At 33.2% G+C, this 18,248-nt stretch overlaps 1 protein-coding gene across 3 annotated transcripts in view; it reads left to right on the forward strand.

The window, feature by feature from the left end:
• Pms1 (PMS1 homolog 1, mismatch repair system component) overlaps positions 1–18,248 on the forward strand; it is a 75,993-nt gene that overhangs the window by 18,345 nt on the left and 39,400 nt on the right. For all 3 annotated transcript variants that reach the window (XM_090354471.1, XM_090354473.1, XM_090354472.1), the window contains 2 exons: positions 5,577–5,679; positions 13,519–13,682. In XM_090354471.1, coding sequence (XP_090210597.1) covers positions 5,577–5,679; positions 13,519–13,682 — 267 coding nt within the window. The remainder of the gene's footprint in view (positions 1–5,576; positions 5,680–13,518; positions 13,683–18,248) is intronic.

Genomic DNA, 18,248 nt, shown 5'->3' on the forward strand with positions numbered 1-18,248 from the left:
CCATATCTTAGAGATCCTTTCATTTAGTCTCATCCCATGTGACCTTATGTACCTAGCTTTTAAGCTATTGTAATCCTCTGCTAGGAGACTCCTAGATGTGTACTAATTATTACAAATGAGGAAAACCATTGAGCCTATGTTCCTTTGGGTCTGGCTTACTTCACTTAATATGATTTTTTTCCAAGTATTTCCATTTCTTTACAAATGGGGCAATGTCATTCTTTCTGATGGCAGCATAATTCCATTGTGTTAAAGTGCCACATCTTCTGAAGGGCATTTGGGCTGGTTCCATATGTTTGCTATGGTAAATAGTGCTACAGTGAACGTCGTGCTAGTGGCTTTAGTATGTCCTTGTTTCTGGACAATTGGGTAAATGCCAAGTAGTGGAATTGCTAGGTCATAGGAGAGCTCTGTTTACTCTTTAGAGGAACTGGCATACTGCTTTCCATAGTGGTTGAACGAGTTTGCACTCCCACCAACAGTGCAGTAGCGATCCCTCAAGTCCATTTATTCTATTTACAAAGTGAAGATAGTGACTTGAGGGTCAAATGAAATAGTATACATTAAAAGTATTGTTATAAAAGATGAATTATTTCAGCTTTGGGATTTAATGTGAAAAACAGTACACAACTGTATCATTTAGGCAAAGGAATAAGCAAACTTGAATACTTCCTTGTCTAAAGCCATATTTTCTAGCTGCATTCAAAGTTTATGCAGGCTCTTCCAATTGGAAAATCCTCTATATAGCACTCATCTGTTATTTCATGCTTCTAGCCCTTTCGGTTTTTAAAATTTTTCACACTATTGGGATTTGACTACAGGGCCTCTCATTTGCTAGGCATGTTTTCTAGTGCTGAGCCTTGCTGCCAGCCCTTTTTTGTACTGGTTGCTTTTTTCTTTGAGTCTTATTACCCAGAAGCAAGCACACCTTACACAACAGGCTTCCTGTTCTAGCTTTCCCAACAGTTAGGATGCAGGTATGCAATACCTTACCTGCTTCTTTCTGTTGAAATAGTCTCATGATCTTTTTCTATTTGGGTTGGACTTAAACTGTGACCTTCTCTATGTCAGCCCCCCAAGAGGTAGGTTTACAGGCATGATTCACTGGCACCTGACTTCATCCAACATTTTGTTTTGGTTTCTGAGCTAGTCCTTGGGTTTTAACTCAGAACCTAGGCACTGTTCCTGAGTATTTTGCTCCATGCTAATGCTTTATCTTCTGGCTTTTTGGTGTTTAATTGAAGATCAGAGTCTCATGGTTTTTCTTACCCAGATCCTTAGATCTGAGTCTCAGTAACTAGGAGTATAGGCATGATCAACCTGTGTGTGACTGAACAGTTTTTAAGTTGTTAATATTGTGCTTGGTATTACTCTAATTTGTTGAGTTCATTATGTATAATTTTGTGATAACACAGAATCTGAATGTTTGTCATTGTTTTCTCTTTTTTTTGCGACTATTTAGCGGTTTATTTTTTCTTTTTTTATATATTTTTATTGTAATTAATAGAAGGGTTACATGATATTTGCCAGATAGAAGGTGCATTAATTCTCATACATTGATACCCTTTCACATGTCTTGGTCCCCATTTCCCTCCCCTTGTCATTGTTTTCTATCATGAATTAGAGATACAGAATGAGCAACCAAGCCATTCTGTTTTGAGAATTGGGCAAATGAATGAATACGAAGTCTTCAGTGTCATTTTGTCTGTTTTAGGCCAAGAAAATGATCTTAAGTCTTTCCCCAGTGAGAGGTGCCTTTTAAAAAAATTTTTATTGAAAAAGTGATGTACAAAGAGGTTACATTTGCATAAATAAGGTAAAGTTGTAAAGTTCATGTCTAGTATAGTATCTGGTGAGTATCAGTGTTCAATTGGCTCCACATTTGTCCTACCAATTCTGTGATCCCTTTCCCTTCATCATGTCAGATAAATTTATACAACATAAAGGGTACAGAAATTTAAAAGTAAAAAAACTAAAAAGTAAAAACAAGATGAAGGATGGGGGTGGGAGGGAAGGAAATGGGGACCAAAACATGAGAAAGGGTATCAATGTATTAATGCACCTTCTATCTGGCAAATATAATGTAACCCTTCTATTAATTACAATAAAAAATATATGAAAAAATGTGACAACAGGGAATAAACGGAAGGGTAAAGAAAACAAAGAATTGCAAACAGTGCAATAAAAAAGACCTCTTGTTTCCATTTCTTGTGGCCTTTTATGTTGTATAGCCTGGTAATAAAGGATTAGTTAGAGGAGGCATGGAAATTGTTGAAGCAATTAGAGTATTTTATATCCTACATGTAACTTCCTCATAGGTAATAGGATTCTTCTGAAAGGAATAAAATTGGGCTGTTTTTATTGGTCTCCCCATACTGGGGTAAATTCTGAAGTCAAAGTATTTATATTTGTGTGCAGGCAAACAGGACATGCACAAAGAAAAAGCCATTTAAGTCATTCATGTAAAGTACATATTTCAAATACCTTAATTATCTTAGTTATATTAATTATCTTAGATTTCAACTTGTATTTCTGTGTCATGTTCATCCAAAAGTCAGTCCTGTAGTGTAGTTCAGTATTAGAGCTCTTGCCTAGGATAAGAAAGATGTAGGTTTTAATTCCTCATGCTACATAAACAAAACCAACCTCTGTTGTCCTCCTCGTAACCTCTTTTCTTTTAAAAGGGGCCAAAAATTGACCTAGGTTTATCATAATTACCTTAAGCGATTTTTTTTTAAAAGAGTACTTTTGCTTGAATTGCCAGGATATAGTCTAAGTTTAACTTCTTACCCAAACATCATGGGACAGTTGTACTCACCCAAAATGTAAATGCTTTTTTGTAATTTTAATTTTACAATAAATACTATAATGCCTTGAAATTAGGTTGATTTTTTAACTGATAACTAACATAACCCCTAACATAATCTTCTACAAAGAATTCTAAACATTGTTTATTTTTAAAATTAATTTTATTGTCAGGGTGATGTACAGAGATGTTACAGTTACATATATAAGGTGGTAAGTACATTTCTTGAATGTTGTTTCCTCTTCTCACAACATTATGTTTAAAATGATGTGCTTTTAAAAAATTGTTTCTCTGGATGCCATTTGCTAGCTTCCACAATTCCTCAGTGTCCCTAGTAAGAGTCACCAATAATAGTTTGTAATATTAGAAATGCTCCTGGTGATGGAGTTATTACAGGTTCAGATGCTAGTTGCTATACAACTAACACATTCTGAACCTGTACCTAGTCCAAGAAAGTGTTTCCTGCCCAGGACAGAGGGTCAAATGATGAAATGAACTCTTGAAATTCTGTTCTTTCCTCTGAGGAACACACTGAATTTATGAAACAAGCTTATTTGTGTTTTAAGCTGTGAATTACAAAATGTCTCACATCTAAGCAGCTTTTCCTAGTACCCTAGAAATTGAAATTTATGAAATTTTATTGTTGGGAATATATTGTGTTTTGTTTTTTTTAATTTTCAACATAAATGTTACATTATAAACACAAAGTCTTCTTTCACTTTTAGAATTTCTGTTTATTTATCTAGACTTGAGAATATTTATTATTTATTAACATGTTTAATGCATGAAGAAATACTATATAAAATGTTTTGAAGTAGTTAAAGCAAAATCCCATGTAACCCTATGAAGTATTAGCATCATTTCCATCTTATCAACATCACCCTCTCCTTAAAGATGATAGTATAATAATTTCAGGACCATCTAGATGCTACTGGCAGAGTTAGTACTGGAGCTCAGAGTTCCAGAGCTGTCTTTTGCTCAGTGACAGCAACTTTAGGTCAGATGTCTAGCTCTTTGGAAAATTGAAATAGAATTCAATTGACCTTGGCATTTGGAGAAGTAATTGGTTAAGTGTAGAATTTTTTTAAGGGACAGACAATTTTGGTATAATTAAAATACATCAAATCAAAGAGAATCACTAGCAAATTTTTCCTCCTTTGGAAATAAACTTTACTTAAGTACTTATTTACAATTCCATTATTAGGTACTTTAGAATTGGTAAATAGCAGGAAAGAGTACTTAACAGGAAATTGTAAAATTATACAATTTTTGAAATATGGAATGTATTTTGGGCAAGGTAGAACAGTTACTTAGGAGTATACAAAAGCTCATAACTTTATCTCTTTTAGATAAACTTTCTCTAACGGCTATACCAGAAGGAACAGTTTGGCATAGTATCCCTATAATCTTTTATGGAATATACTTTCAGGGAGAATCTAACTGAATTAATTAGAATTATACAGGCCTTTTATCTACTTATTAGATCTATTATTATATAAGACATTTAAATATGTTTTAATATCTTCATCTATATGTGTTATGTACAATATATTTGTATGTGCAAATAGTCATATTTATGTATTTATATATTTATGTACATTATACATATGTATTATATAATGTATTTATATTATTTATTTGTTTACATACACACGTATTGATTTATCAATACGTGTGTTTGTATAAATCTGATTGGTAGAGTGATCAATCCAGTCTTACGCTCTGATGAGTTCTAACAGTGGTGCTTTATCTTTGTGAAACATATCTTTGTATGTATAATAATAGCTATGTTTTGCTGTTGTCATATTCTACTAATCTCATTGAGTAGATTATTAGGAATAGGGGAGATCAAAAGAGTACAGACATTATGCAGTTTATATATCTAACTAATATCAGAATATATTTCTCTTCTGCTGAATCCAAGTATGGCCAAGAAAGATTGCTTTCATTTGGGGTCATCATTGCTTACTATTTGTGGTTACTCAGTAGTGCATCTTTGGGATTTCTTTACTAGCATTCTTATTTTTCACCTTGTGTTTGTGAGGTTATTTATTATTTTTATTATATTTATGAAAATGCTGTTTTACTATTGTTTTACTCTCTTAATCTCATAAGGTAGGTAAACTTAAAATGTAAAGACATCCCAAATTTATATCTCTATGGTAAATGCCCTGAGGAAATATTTTCATGCTGAATGAAATCCTTTCTCATATCATTAATGCTGTGGTGTTTTAAATTAATGAAGTTTATACTTAACCAATGAGCTCAAAATCTTGTATTTTAGAAAATATCCATAAATGTATATGAGCATAATTTAGACATTTTGAATTTTTTGGAACCCAAAACTTGAAATACAGAAGTGTACTTTTACATAAAATATATAAGGAGACAATAATTACTTCAAGGGTTGCTGTTTTGTTTACAAATGTATCAAAAATAATTTATTAAAAGCAGATTGCTGTGATACACTTAGAGTATTTGCTTTTACAAATGTAAATCATATAATATGTATAATACAAATAGCCATTTCAGGTATAGTGGTTTATGTTTTGAGTGTCAAAATACTCAAAAAAAAAATCAGTGGTTTAAAATGTGAAAAATATTAACACTATTGTTTACTAGAAATAATCTAGGTAAGAAGTAGTCATAGACTATCAAGTTAAATTTTTTAAATATTAAGAAAATGTGTGATGATTATTTCAAATCTGATAGTGAACCTATTATAATATATAAACTAGTATTTTACTTTGTGATTTTTTTTTATTACCAGGTTTTAATTACAACAAGAACAGCTGCTGATAATTTTAGCACTCAGTATGTTTTAGATGGTAGTGGCCACATACTTTCTCAAAAACCTTCACATCTTGGTCAAGGTAAGAGAATAGCTTTATAGCATTTTCACTTTTTCTATTTTGTTTATTAAAGAGAATAAAAATTACATCTAAAATTTAAACATATTGTTTGAAGCTTGCCTCTGAAAAAAATCTAAATAATTTTGACATAAACATTCAAGCTTTACCTTTGAGTGTCTCAAATATTTAGAATTAACTTCTCAAATATTTATAGAGTTTTTCTCAAGAGAAACTTAAAGGAAAGACTGTAGATAACTGTGGATCAGTTACTCTTCTAGAAAAAAAATTGTGGACTTATTGCTGGATTCTCCAAAATCTTCTTTATTGAAGTACCTCAAACATTATTGATTTGAACTACTGATAATAAGCCATAGCATTATCATTAATGAATCTTAATTAATCTTTATTATGAAACATTATGTAACTACGTTTTAACCGATACTTATAATTATGAAATTAAGATACTATGATTTGTTTATGGAAAACTTCAATCATGTACACGAGTAGAGTAGTTGACTCAGTGCTCAGTTTGAACAATTATCAACTTAATGGTGAAGTCCAAATACCTTCATTCACTTCTTTACTTACTGTGTTATTTTATGGAAATAATGTACTAATTATTGTTTCTACTTAACTTAATTTTTCATATTTTATATACTATGTAATTTTACTGATACATTTTTCTTAAGTTCCTCTAAAAACTATTTGTTTTGAGATATATTAAGTTTCAATTCATGTATTTTGTTTAATCTTTCTCTTACTTTTAATTTCTGGTAACAAGATGATTATACAGTTAGAAGAGTATTATAGATAGACCTTTTTAGAGTCTTCCTATAAAAAAGAATTCTTAGTTCTAAAAAGGTTCTTGGAATATAAATTCATGTTTAATTTTATAATTCCTCATTATAACTTAGCAAAGTAGTATTTTCCTTCTTTTCTTCTTCTCTTCTTTCCTTCCTTCTTTTCCTTCCTTCCTTCTTTCCTCCCTCATTCCTTCCCTTCTTCCCTCCAGTTTTAATGGCATATTACTGAGTTTACTTTTGCTAAATAACTGGTGTTCATTGGTATTTCCTTAACTCTTAATTCTGGTACCAAATTTTTTGCACATTCTAAATTGTCCGCATAGATACAGATTACATTAGGAATCTGTTTTGTATTCAAATAGAAAATAGAGTTAGAGTTAATAGGAATTCCCTAAGGAAACACTTAATATTTTTTTTCCCATTTATTCTGCCAATGAAAGTAAGCTCAAGTCAAGTTGCTAGCTTGGTATATAAATATTATCTGGTAAATACATATTTTTAATAAAATAATTTGCTATAATCAGTTTGTGTTAAAGGTTAGCACAAAGAGAAGACATTTTTTATTTTATTATTTTTGTCGGTCATGGGACTTGAACTTTGGGCCTGGGTGCTGTCCCTGAACTCTTCAGCTCAAGACTACTGCCCTACCTCTTGAGCCATAGTGCCAGTTCCGAGAAGACGTTTTTAAAAATGTGGTCCCTCTCCAGAAATATTCTGACCTAAGATCTTATGAGTTCAAACTAGGAAACTATTAGGAATTATTGGAATGGCTATTCAGTAGAGTACTTTGAAGTCATCTAGTCACCTTATAAAAGTTAAAAGTATTTATAGTTATCTTAGTAACAGGTCTGATATGGATGGCCAGTAGCTCTGCATCATTCATACTTACCATGCTTTTCTGTATTCATCTCCATGGGAACTATGAAATAACAATCCTTAAATATGGACTGCATTTGATCTTTGCCCTTTAACTTGTTGAATTTTTCTGCTGACTTAAGCCTTCCACCTAAGGGAGTCGGCATCTTCTTCTAAAGGAGTTGTGCAGTCAAGTAAATACTATTTTTGTTCTTTTTTCTTAAGAAACAGCATACTTGAAAGGTCAATAGTTCCAAAACCAGTATTTGTCTTTCATAGCTCATTTTTTTCCACCTAATTATATTCAATTCGTTAGGAAACAACATCAACAAAAACAACGTCTTAATTTCAAACTGCTCTAGGAGAACATATTATTAAAATCTGCACACTCTTTCAAAAGCCTTCTACATTTATATTGCTTAGTGCTGATAGTTATTGAGTGATTAAATCACAGACTCACATTTCACCAGCTGTCATTAGCTTCCATTTAAATATTTTCTGTGTAAGATAAAACTACAGTTCAACCATCCTAATTTATACCTGTGCATTTAAAGTTCTTGTAGATTAATTTCTGCTGTGGTGTGAACATCCTTGCTTAGCAGTTACTCTTCATATCATTTGGTAGAATGTTACCTGTAGATAGCCCAAATGCAGGGACAGAAACAACTTACAGAAATTTATTTAGGCACTGGAAAATTGTTACTCCTTAAAAAAAACTTAATTTAAAACGTTTAAAAGTTGTTTACTAGAAATTCTAGTTCTGGTTTTTTAGCTATAGTTATTTTGCTATGAGTTAATTTAGCCATTAAAATGATATGCATTTAGTACTCATTTTAATTGCTCTTTTATTTACATTTATTTATTTTTTTTTTTTTTGCCAGTCCTGGGCTTGAGCTCAGGGCCTAAGCACTGACCTTGGGTTTTTCTCAAGGCTAGTGTTCTACCCTGAGCTACCGCACCACTTCTGGCTTTTTCTATGTATGTGGTACCAAGGAATCGAACCCAGGTCTTCATGCATGCTAGGCAGGCACTCTACCACTAGGCCAAACTTCTGACCCCTACATTTATTTTTTAAAAAACAACTATATTTGATAGTTTTAAATCAGCAAGAAGTGTAGAATAACTCTTCATCTTATACATTTTTTCTAATAACACTGGCTTAATAGTTTCTAGTCATATTTTTTCATCATTTGTTTTCTTTTTTTAAATAATGAATATTATGCTTCTAATTTGACTTTTCCTCCTGTTCAAATTCTTTTAACGCTTCCTAGTATTTCTGTTTTATGAATTATTCAGATTACTGAATAGTCTTATCAGGGTATTTCCTTTTCCTACCCTGCTGTTATATTTCCATTTCCTTTTCATCCTGTGATTAATCATATTTGTAAATTCCTACTGTGTGAAATTATGCTTGTAAAAGATCTTTACATCTTTTTTTTTCTTTCTTTCCCCCTCCCCCCCCCCCAAATTAGGCCTTCAATTCTGGGCCTGGGTGCTGTCCCTGAACATGCTTCTTTTACTCATGGCAAGCACTCTACCACTTGAGCCACAGAGCAACTTCTGTCTTTTTTTTTTTTTTGAGTAGTTTATTGGAGATAAGAGTCTCACAGGCTGCTTGGGCTGTTTTCGTACTATAGTCTTCCGATTTCAGTCTCCTGAGTAACTACGATTATAGGTGTGAGCCTAGTTATGTTTTCATCTTAATTGAAGGATGGAACATTATTCATTAAGTAATTAAAGAGTACTTTCTGATATATTCAAGTATTTATACCTTTACATTAGGAATATATTTATACATTTACATTAGTGGCATAAGATTAGAATCATGCGTAAGTATACCAGGAAGCATATTATAGGACTGCAGCTATAATTTTGGTGTCTGAAGAGTGTGCTGAAGTTAGATAGATGAACACTTCTGTTGTAAAATATCATAGTGTATTAAGGCTTTTTTATGCACCAATATTATTGGGAATTTTATTACTAAAGATGCATATTTCATTTGAAATCAGAAAAGTCTTTTTTCGGTAAATTTTTCTCACATACAATTTGTGTCTTCTTTAGTAACTTATTATTTCCAGGTGCTAAAATAATTATAAACATATAGAGTCAGTGTATGATCTTTGAAGCATACCGTATATTTTTAAAACATTACTTTTTTATACTTTCATAGACTTTTATTTTTTATCCTTGATTCTCTTGATTTCTACCTGTCTTGTTTTTTCCCCCCTCTCATGTGTTCACAACTATAGTAGATGCCATTATATTTGTTACCTAGGTATTCAACTAGTTAAAAACACAGATAACTAAATAAATAATGCAATCAGATGAAACTACTGCCTATGTAGAGAGAAAATAGGAAGTTTTTCATAAAAAAGTAATTCCAAATAGTGATTTGGAATATGAATGTATAAGAAAGTCTGGGAATATCACCTTTCAGCAAGATAAGAATGAGGCCTATTGAAGAAGTGACTATTGCTTTCTGTTGATAGGAAGAAGTAAATACCCTATAAGTTAAAAAGCCTGATCAAAACAAAAATCTGCTTATATTTTTCTTTTGATTTACTCAAGAACTGTATCACAAAGAAACTTAAATGACTAAGCTCAAGAGAAAGACTTTTCTACACAAGAAGAAACATCATTAATTATACTTTTAGGAAATTAATTGAGTAGGATGCATACATTTACAAAAGAATAAATCTGTCACAGATAAAATCCACTGATTTTGTTTTTGAAACATAAATTTACTTATTTATTTTACTTTCTGACATTTTATCTTCGTTTTGTGTTGGATTTTTAAACCCAGGATTTGTGCATCTAAAATGCTAAGCTTTGTTCTTCAGCTGAATTTTAAGAGCTCTATGGGCACCACAATGATATAATGGAATATGGGAATCTCGTACATAGCTAGTTCACCTTGCCTATTAAATCTTATCAGAAGTTCTGTGTTGACAAAGCAATTATGAAGCAAGTTGGGACTGAACTAAAGAATGATTTTTTTTTTTTTTGGCTAATCCTGAGCCTTGAACTCAGGGCCTGAGCACTGTCCTTGGGTTTCTCAAGGCTAGAGCTCTACCACTTGAGCCACAACGACACTTCCAGCTTTTTTTCTATATATGTGATACTGAGGAAACTAAAAGATTTTGAAGCCTTACAAGTCTTTTGAAAAATGACTATTTCCATCCTCCAGACAGTGGTGACCTGAAATGAGCTGAAACTAAAAGAAAGGTTAGATGATTGTTTTATTTTATTTTATTTATTTATTTATTTATTTTTGTCAGTCATGGGTCTTGAACTCTGGGCCTGGGCACTGTCTCTGAGCTATTCAGCTCAAGGCTACTGCTCTACCCGTTGTCCCACAGCACTACTCCTGGTTTTCTGTTGGTTAATTGGAGATAAGAGTCTCATGGTCTTTAGTGCCCAGGCTGGCTTTGAACCATGATCCTTAGATCTCAGCCTCCTGAGTAGCTAGGATTATAGGTGTGAGCCACCATGCCTGGCCCATTATTCTTATTTCTTTACACCTAGGAGGCCAGTGAAATACAGAGAGGAGCAAGATAGCGTTGCTTGCAGTTGGAAAGACATTTTTTTTTTTTTTTGCCAGTCTTGGGATTTGAACTCAGGGTCCGGGCCCTATCCTTGAGCCTGTCTGTGCTCAAGGTTCTACCACTTGAGCCACAGTGGTATTTTCAGCTTTTTCTGTTTTTGTGGCACTGAGGAATCAAACTCAGAGCTTCATACATGCATGCTAGGCAAGCACTCTACCCCTGAGCCTTCTTCTCAGCCAACCACAGCACCATTTCTGGCTGTCTTCTTCCTTTCGAAACCTCTCTCCCTCTGCTCCTCCCCGTCTTCCCCCCCCCCCCCTTTTCTCCCTCTTTCTGTCTCTTTCTTTCTCTTTCTCTTTCTTTTTCTTTTGCAATTCTTTCAGGGTCTTGGCACTGTCCTTGAGCTTTCTCAAGGCTAGCGCTCTACCACTTGAGCCACAGTGCTGCTTGGCCTTTTCCTTGTATGTGATACCAAGGAATCCAACCCAGGACTTCCGGCATGCCAGTCAAGCACTCTCCCACTAGGCCACACTCAGGCATCTGTAAAGGCATCCTGTTTGGAGGAATTTGTGGTAGTTTCCTTAGGGGAAGATAAGAGGAAGAGAAAGCAAAGAGAGAAAAAAAGGTTATTGATCTTGTATAACTGTAAACAGGCTGGTCAGTAAAGTGATTTAGTAACTAAGCTTAAAAGCTACACTATGCCTAAAAGAATCAAAGAAGGGCATGGTGGAAGGGAAATGGAGACCAAAAAGGGTATCAATGTTTGTGAACTAATGCACCTTCTATCTGGTGAATATAATGTAACCCTTCTATTAATTACAATAAAAATATATGAAAAAAAGAATCAAAGAATTCACTAGAACTATTCAAATAGGTTATATACATTATGAAAATGTCATGAGACTTATGCAGTTAATACATGCTACTAAGAAAACTATTAAATGAGTAAACTACATAACATACCTTTTTTAGCTTTTCAGTTTAGTTAACTCATAGTTAAGAATAATGCTTTTGATTATCCTGTTTTAAATGTTTGTTGTTGAAGATAAGGTAAATTAAACCAGGTTATTAGATATTACTTTAAGTAAGAATTTTTAGGGAAATGATTAAAAGTTATCACATGCAAAGTCTGAAATCATCAGTTGTTTTGGAACAGGGTCTCATAACACTGAATGAATTTGTCTCACTCTCTTGAGGGCTGAAATTACAGGAATGCCTTGGCTTACATTGTGTTTTAAGGTGCAGAATGATCACATGCACAGGTGGTTCTCATATCAGCACATTTCTTCAGATACTTAAGATTCCATGTTTCTCTGCTGAAGTTTATTTTTTCTTGTTTAGACCATATAGAAAAGGATATTATTTATCTACAGAGGGGCAGTATCTGGGTTGGTCCCCTATCTCAACTATGGTAAATAATGTTGCAGTGAACATGGTTATGCTGATAGGTTTAGTATGACCTTCTTTCTGGACATTTGGGTAAATGCCCAGGAGTGGGATTGCTGGGTCATAGGGTAGGTGAATGGGTCAAGAAGATGTGATATATATACACAATGAAATTCTATGCTGCCATCAAAAAGAATGACATTGCCCCATTTGCAAGGAAATGGAAAGACTTGGAAAAAAGCATATTAAGCGAAGTAAGCCAGACGCAAAGGAACATTGGCTCCATAGTTTCCCTCATGTGTAATAATTAGTACACATCTAGGATTTTCCTAACAGAATCGCAATACCTCAGAAAAGCTATATGCACATGGCTATTAGGCCATGAGGCTAAGCAAAATGAACTTCAGGATAGGGAAACAAGAAGTTTATTGTTGTGATTGTTGTATTTATTATGTGAAGTCATTTCTTTACTCTTTTGGGTTTTGTTTTGTTCTTGTTTTCCCTTCCTCTTTTGGGTTTTTTTGTTTTGTTTTCTCTTTTTCTTTTTCTTTTTTTTTTCCTTTATAGTTTGTTCCCTGTTGTTGCTATATCTGACTTTGGTACCTGGTGTATTGTATATATACTTATTTGTTTATGTGAATCAGGGAAGTGAAGGGGAAAAATAAGATTATGAGACAAGGGACAAAGGATGAACAAGTGTAACAACAATATTCACAATACAATATGTTGGATATGAACGGTACAAGTTGGGAGGGGGCGGGGTAAAGGAAAATGGAAGAAAAAGATGGGAAGGGGTAACTGATCAAGAAGTAATATACTCACTACCTTATGAATGTAAACTGTAACTCCTCTATACATCACCCTGGTAATAAAACTTTTTAAAAAGAAAAGGATATATTTAGCAAGTTACAAATAGAAGAATCTAATAGTCGATCAAAGTTGTTTGCAAAAGGAGGCTATTCTGTTTTTCTGCTGTTTCTGGGGCTTGAAAGCAGGGCTTGGACACTGTCATGCTCTACCATTTGAGCCACAGCACCACTTCTGGCTTTTTCTGTGTATGTGGCACTGAGAAATCGAACCCGTGCATGCTAGGCAAGCACTTTACCTCTAGGCTACACTCTGGACCCCCAGGTAAGCTATTTTTTATTTCCTAATCTTGGATAAAGTTTAGCTTCAGTGATTCAAGGGACTAAATATTGATTATGTGTGTAGTTGAAGATCTTTGAAGGTTCATTCAAATCTAAATATGTTTTCATCTTATCTGCCAACAGGTACAACTGTCACTGCTTTAAGGTTATTTAAGAATCTGCCTGTAAGAAAGCAATTTTACTCAACTGCTAAAAAATGTAAAGATGAAATAAAAAAGATCCAGGATCTCCTGATAAGCTATGGTATCATAAAGCCTGGTTTAAGGCTTGTTTTTGTACATAATAAGGTGAGCATTTTTTTTCTTCCTTTGGGGAAATTTTTTCCTTTGGGGGCCAGTATTCTGCTTTCTTAAGAAGCCAAAATGTGTGGATCATTCTTCAAAGCCAATGTAGGCAGAAATAATTGAAGAGATTCTTATCTCCAAAACATTGGAAATGGAGTTGTGGCTCAAGTGATCAAGTGTCAGTCTTGAGCCAGAAAGCCAAGTAACACCATGAATCCCTTAAGTTAAGCCCCAGTACTGGCACAATAACAACAACAACAAAATCTTTCTGGTATATAATAATGGAATAGTATGTTTCGTGTGTTTTTCAGTAGAACAGCTAGATGTATACTATAGATTGAATGTTTTTGTCATAGCCTATTATCCCAATTCATTGTAGAAAACCTAATCACCATTATGGTGGTACTTGTAAATTGGGCCTTTGGAGATGGTTCAGTCGTAAAGGAAGAACCTAGATAGATGGGATTAGTGCCCTTATAGAAGGGAAAGTTGCTTTCATCGCCTGTCATCTGAGGACACTCAGAAGGGGCTCTCTTTCAACTAGATTGTTGGCTCTCACCAGGGACTATTTATGCAAGCTTCATCTGGGATTTCTCAACCTTTAGAATGCATGAGAAATAATTTTTTTAGGATATGAAATACCCAGTTTATGGTATTATAGTGTAGCATTTCAAAAACTACTTGGAAAAAATATCCATTTTAAACAAAAATTACTCCACATTATTTTATGAGACTGAAGTGCTACCTACTGCACTAGTGAAACACCTTCCACATTCTTTTAATTTTATTATTATATAAAGAACAACTTTAACTTTATAATATCTGTATGAAATCTAATAGCGCCTTACATTAGTGATATCCTGAAAGTAAATTTTGCTCAAGAAATGTTTAAGTGCCATCTTTTGTAAAATGTTGTGATAGATTTTGATAATATGAAAAGTAGTCAGATTTACTTTAGTCCTTTACCTGTGTGTGCTGGTGGTCATGCCTATAATCCTCACTACTCAGGAGGCTGAGAGCTGAGGATTGCTGTTCACAGCCATCGTGGGCACTGAAGTCTGTGAGACAGTATTTGTAGACAGTATTTGTTTGAAGAACTTGAAGGTGAAAGTGATCAGTTAATTTTTTTTCATATTTTTTTGGTAATAGTGCGTAAGTCAGAACCCATTTTGGTCCAGTTTTCTTTCTACTTCATCTTTTTAACTCATTTGTCAAGAACATTCAATCTTCAGGCCATGGTAAATGTTTATAATCAAAATCTTTGTTCATCTTTAAAAAAATAAACAAAAATTAAGAATAGCTAGCCACCTGTTCTTGTTGGCATACTCCTCAACCAAATGATACCTTGAGATCTCTTCCAGTTCTACCCTGCTATGATTGCTCTTGATGTTGATGGATGGAGACTCATTCTGCTAATATAAATAACCTATGACCTCTTGATCCAGAGGGCATTTAGGAATTAAAAGTTAAATGTCTCCAAGTTAAGAAAAGAACAAGGTCAGAAGAAACATAATAATCACAAAGGGAAAACTAATGAAAAATGTTACACATGATGAGAGACTTCTGAGGGAAAAGTTATTACAACTAAGTAGAAAAGTATACAGTAAGAAGGTACAAATGGCAAAACAGGATTATTGCCTTAGCTAATAAAAGTAGTATATTTGTGAGATGTTATATAAATTTTTACTTAATCTAAGTGAACTATATAACAGTTTAAACCTTACATCATTTCCCCCAACCAGTATAAAATATAGATGTTTTCCTTTGAGAATGGAAAACTGTTTTGTAATTTACTGTATATTATTGTTTGGAGGACACACATTTTAGTTTTGATTCAGCAAATGCAAATCTCTGTGGTCTTTAGTAATTAAGATGCAGTTTTAAGAAAGTTATGCTATGAAAGATTATCAAAAGCTTAATAGTAAAATTATTAGCCATTACTACACAAGATGTTTTCTACCTTTAGATGTTAATACAGATTGCTATATTACTTTGGTTTTAGATCATTCTTTTGTGCTTCAAAAAACTGTTAAGTTATATTATCAAAAAACCTTCCAAAATACATTAACCTCTTACCATAAATCTCTTTGAACATTGCCTTTTAGCTTTTTCTACTTTCACCATAATTTATATGCTTTTATAAAAAAAATTTTGAAATTTAAATGTGACTATCGATATCTTTATTTTTTCTGCTTTTCCATCATATTGAATATGAGAAGTACTATTGCTATTTTGATAACTTGGATTAGATAGTGTTCCTTCTTTTTATGAAGGTTTAACCTGCCAAGACATTCTCTGAATACTGATAATGTTGATGTTCTTGCCAGTATGGTTATGTTAGAAAGAGGTATTTTTCTTCTTTCATCACCATGTTCCTTGAAAGCATATTGAATAATGAGACAGCCAAAGGAAGGTAATTTACAAGTAGATTCAGTGAGTTTATTTAAAGTAGATATTATTTGGAGAATTAGGAGAGCCATTCCCTAGATGAGCATCACAGTTTTCAAGTTTAGTTGTAGTTATGGAAAGACTGTAAGTTCCTGCAGTATATGTCTTTTACTTTCAAAGCAATTATTTTATAGAATTGAAAATTTTTCTTAACATGACAGTATCTGAAATTGATTTTATAAGAACATAAATAGTATTGTAGAACACTAGTTTAGAGCGTGCTTAATTTGTGATTTCAAATAAGGGCTACTTCCCAACGGGCCACTTCTTGTGCTTGCTAATTGTTGATTTTATAAATACTTGCTTATAGTTTAAAAATTGTTTGGAAGTTTAGTTTTTTTTATTTTGTTTTGCGATGTGGATTAAACTTCTGACCTTGCATGTATGGAGTGTGCTTTCTACTACTGAACTATGTCCTGAGTTTTAATAATTAGAGGCTTACTCGTATTACAAAAAGTAAATTGGATGCTATTGGCAAAAGGTTGAACAGTTACTAAAGTCATAGTTTAAAGAGGACTTCCCTTTGTTTCTAATTCTACCTTTACGATATAAAAGTGTTAAGACAATAGGATCAGTGATTGTTGTGTTGTTATCTGTCATGCTTACATACACATACACAAAAAGGTCAGAGAGAATGATGGCATATTTTGGGAAGTATTGACTGTCTTGATTTCATTCATTCTGTAGGTATTCAATGTGGTAGGGCCTCAAACAGGTACAGTAAAGCAGAAATCTAGCCATAGAGATTTGATATGAATGTGGTGGTGACTCCGCTATTTGACATAGGTTTCCCTAAGTCTCTTGAGGGATAATTCCTTGTCACTAAAGATTTGAATCTTTTGATTCCTTGTGACTGAAGATTTGAATTATAAACAGAAGATAAGTTAGTAGTACCTTTTAACCTATACCTGCTCAAGTGAGGGTTTTAAGAAGCAGTATAATCAAACAAAGGTTTGAATTCAAGATTGTGGTTCAAATGTTCCTTCCTTGGATGGTTTGGGGATACATTTTTTGTTTGAGGGAGTATGTTGTACTTAGGCTTGAACTTAGGGTCTCCCACTTAACTTGGCATATTCTCTATTGTTGAGGCATATTCTCTATGTCTCTTTCCCTTTCTAACTGATTATTTTAAGATAAGATTCCCTTTCCACCTGAGCATGTCCTGTCTCTCAACCCAATTAGGCTTTCTCCTTGTAGCTATAACAGGGTCATGTCATTGAGCTCAACATTCACTGAGCTCAACATTGAGATGGAATCTCATGAACTTTTCAGCTTAGGCTGGACTGTTCTCTAAATTTCAGCCTATAATTCAGTCTCCCGTTCCATGAAGTTACAATAATTTATGTCCAGCCATTGGTTGAGAAGAGTTATTGAGTATGTCCAGGATGGCCTTGAACTAAAATCTTTCATCTTAGCCTTCTTAATAACTGGGATTACAGATGTGTAATGCTGGCACTCAGCTTGTTTCCTTTTACTTGATGAAGGTGGATGTTCCTTCAGGTATATTTCAAGGCTAGCTGTACTAATTATCAATCATGAGTTGTTGGTTTAATGATAACCACATTTACTAAACAATTGTCAATATTCCTCATTGTTACATTACTTTCTTTGATTCTAAGTTCTATAAAATACTATATAGCAAAGATGAACAAATGGCAAATTCTTAAGTGTAGTTTTAAAAGTTTTTATTCCTTATTTATACTGTTAGTGTCTTTAAAAAAAAATCTTATGATTTCCCACAAGAAGGTTTTGACTCATGCCATAGAATTTCCATATATGTCTAGTGTTTGATTTTTCCTTTGTTGTCAGTGAAAATCAGTGGAAGTAAAGATTATTTCAGGCCAAAAGTTTTAGGCAAGATGGATGAATTTTGATCTGGATCATAAATATTGGGTATTTAACAAATGCTTCAGTAGGTTTAAGCTGATGCTCAGATATGTTGCTATAAAATGTTACTATAAAATATAAAATAAAAGAATTTGCATATAGCATACGAGGATTATGAAGTCTTAGTCACAACTGGAATTTAATTCTTTTCTAAATATTGGATATTGTGGTGGGAGAGATACAAGGAATCTGTGAAAAAAGTATCTGTGAGTAGGAGACATTATTTGATATAGA

Source organism: Megascapheus bottae, chromosome 21 (assembly GCF_031878675.1).
Source record: "Megascapheus bottae isolate mThoBot1 chromosome 21, mThoBot2.hap1, whole genome shotgun sequence".
Classification (NCBI taxonomy): domain Eukaryota; kingdom Metazoa; phylum Chordata; class Mammalia; order Rodentia; family Geomyidae; genus Megascapheus; species Megascapheus bottae.